This window comes from Erigeron canadensis, chromosome 3 (genome assembly GCF_010389155.1).
Source record: "Erigeron canadensis isolate Cc75 chromosome 3, C_canadensis_v1, whole genome shotgun sequence".
NCBI classification, from domain to species: Eukaryota; Viridiplantae; Streptophyta; class Magnoliopsida; order Asterales; family Asteraceae; genus Erigeron; species Erigeron canadensis.
Genome location: NC_057763.1, coordinates 40,179,561 through 40,181,837, shown reverse-complemented (window position 1 = coordinate 40,181,837; position 2,277 = coordinate 40,179,561). Strand labels below are relative to the sequence as shown.

Here is a 2,277-nt window from a genome sequence, read left to right as displayed (position 1 = left end):
TAACTATATGCTATTAAATGCCAATAATATGGTTGACTAATCCATAGATAATATATGTTAATTGTAGCTAAAGTCCATTCAATGTTAGCACACTCTTGGTTAAATCATCAACACACTTCGTCACTTAACGAAAAACATGTTAATTTTAATATTAATGATCACTTTATAGAATATGATTTTTCTTTTGAAATTCAACGCGGCTTGTGACCTGCACGTGCAGTCATGTGTAAATATTTGATCTCAAAATACATGGACGGAGAGCTTCTATAAGTTCTAATTCCTAAAAAGCTTTCACTTTTTTTTTTATTGTTGATTCTTGGGGCCCTAGTCAACAATCTTTCAACTAATTTTTTTTGAAAATGATAAATGGAAATACAAACAAAATAAAAGCACACACACATATACTCAACTAACCCTTCCTTGCACCGTCCTCTATCTTTTCAATTTCTCGCTTTTTACACATATCTCTCTCTCCCTCTTTCTCTCTTTATTCTTCAACTATAAAATGCAACTTTTACATCCATTTTAAGTGTGTGCCAACTTATATATATATATACACAAGCCTCGCCTCTTGCTTCCTATAGCGCGCTTAACACAATCCATATATATCCACACACATACATATATATATACACAGATAGCGACAGAAAACAGAAAATTAATTTGATCGATCATGAAGGGTGTGCTTGGCATGGTTAAACCATGCAACCTTGCCAGAGCCACAACTCACATGTCCGAATTTTCGCAACAGTTAACTAGTACTACTAGCACGAGCCGAACTCGACAGTTAAGTGTGAAGAGTTCTTGGAATAGTGAGTCAGGACAAGCCCGAGTGGCAAACCGTGTGTCAAAGTTGGGTCAAAAGTGGAAGGAGTACCAAGGGATCAGGAACTGGGAAGGGTTACTTGATCCCTTGGATGACGGTCTACGTCACGAGATACTCCGATATGGCGATTTCGTTGAAGCCGCGTACCGATGTTTCGAGTTCGACACGTCGTCGCCAGATTACGCAACTTGTAAATACTCTAAAGACTCAATGTTGGATAGATGCGGATTGGGGGGAAGTGGATATAAGGTGGTTAAGAATTTGCATGCCACGTGTGGGGTCCAACTGCCAGGCTGGATTGAAAAAGTGCCAAGTTGTGCAACCACGAATTCTAGTTGGATTGGTTACGTGGCAGTTTGCAATGACGAGAAAGAGATTTCACGATTGGGCCGGAGGGATGTGGTGATTGCCTACAGGGGAACTGCCACTTGTCTTGAATGGATTGAGAATCTACGTGCGACGCTGACGTCATTGCCTAATGACGTGGCACCTGAAAGGAAAAGAGCAATGGTGCAAAAAGGGTTTCTTAGTATGTACACAACAGCCACGCCCACGTGTCCAAGTTTGAGGGATATGGTAAGAAAGGAGATTTCTAGGATTATTGAGACTTATGGTGATGAGCCACTTAGTGTGACCATTACTGGTCATAGTCTAGGTGCAGCCTTAGCTACACTTACAGCCTACGATATCACCTCGACATTCGAGCGCTCGCCGATGGTGACTGTAGTTTCCTTCGGCGGGCCACGTGTCGGGAACCGGAGTTTCCGATCACGGCTTGAAAAAAGCGGTACACGGGTTTTACGGATCGTGAACTCGACCGATGTGATCACGAAAGTGCCGGGGTTGTTGGTTGACGATAGCAACGACGTGACGAAAAGAAAAATTCATGTATCCGGATTGCCAGGATGGCTACAAAAACGAGTCGATGACACAGATTGGTTTAGGTATGCGGATGTGGGCAAAGAACTTAGACTTAGTAGCAATGCATCACCATATCTAACGAAAAGCGATTTTGCCACGTGTCATGACTTGAAGACGTATCTCCACTTAGTCGATGGTTTCGTGAGCTCCACGTGTCCATTCCGAACAACAGCGAAGAGACTGCTAGCCGGAACAAAACACGAGTTGGAAGCAACAAATTTTGGATAGATGACTTAAATTAGTAAAAGGTCATAGTTAATTAGTGAGAAAAACTTGTAAAACTCGATATGTTGCAAAAAATGTACAGATTCCTAGAACATAGGGAAAACCCTAAATGGAGTATAATCATTGTAATTAAGTCAAGTAAATGGCTGATTTTGCTTTTGAAAAAATCAGTGTTTACTCTTGTAAAGAAATGACTAATTAACAGATATTATATTCAATAATGATCACTTTAAGAAATGCATGCATATTATCCATGTAGTATATGAGCTAAGTTCCTTGCATCAAAGGTAAACGATCACCTTGCT

General features: G+C 40.7%; 1 protein-coding gene across 1 annotated transcript; it reads left to right on the top strand.

The window, feature by feature from the left end:
• The first annotated feature begins 673 nt into the window (after nucleotides 1-673).
• Nucleotides 674-1,975, top strand: LOC122592134 (phospholipase A(1) DAD1, chloroplastic-like). The gene has a single exon (XM_043764342.1). It carries the CDS (start codon nucleotides 674-676, stop codon nucleotides 1,973-1,975), a length of 1,302 nt encoding a protein of 433 aa, XP_043620277.1.
• The last annotated feature ends 302 nt before the right edge of the window (nucleotides 1,976-2,277 follow it).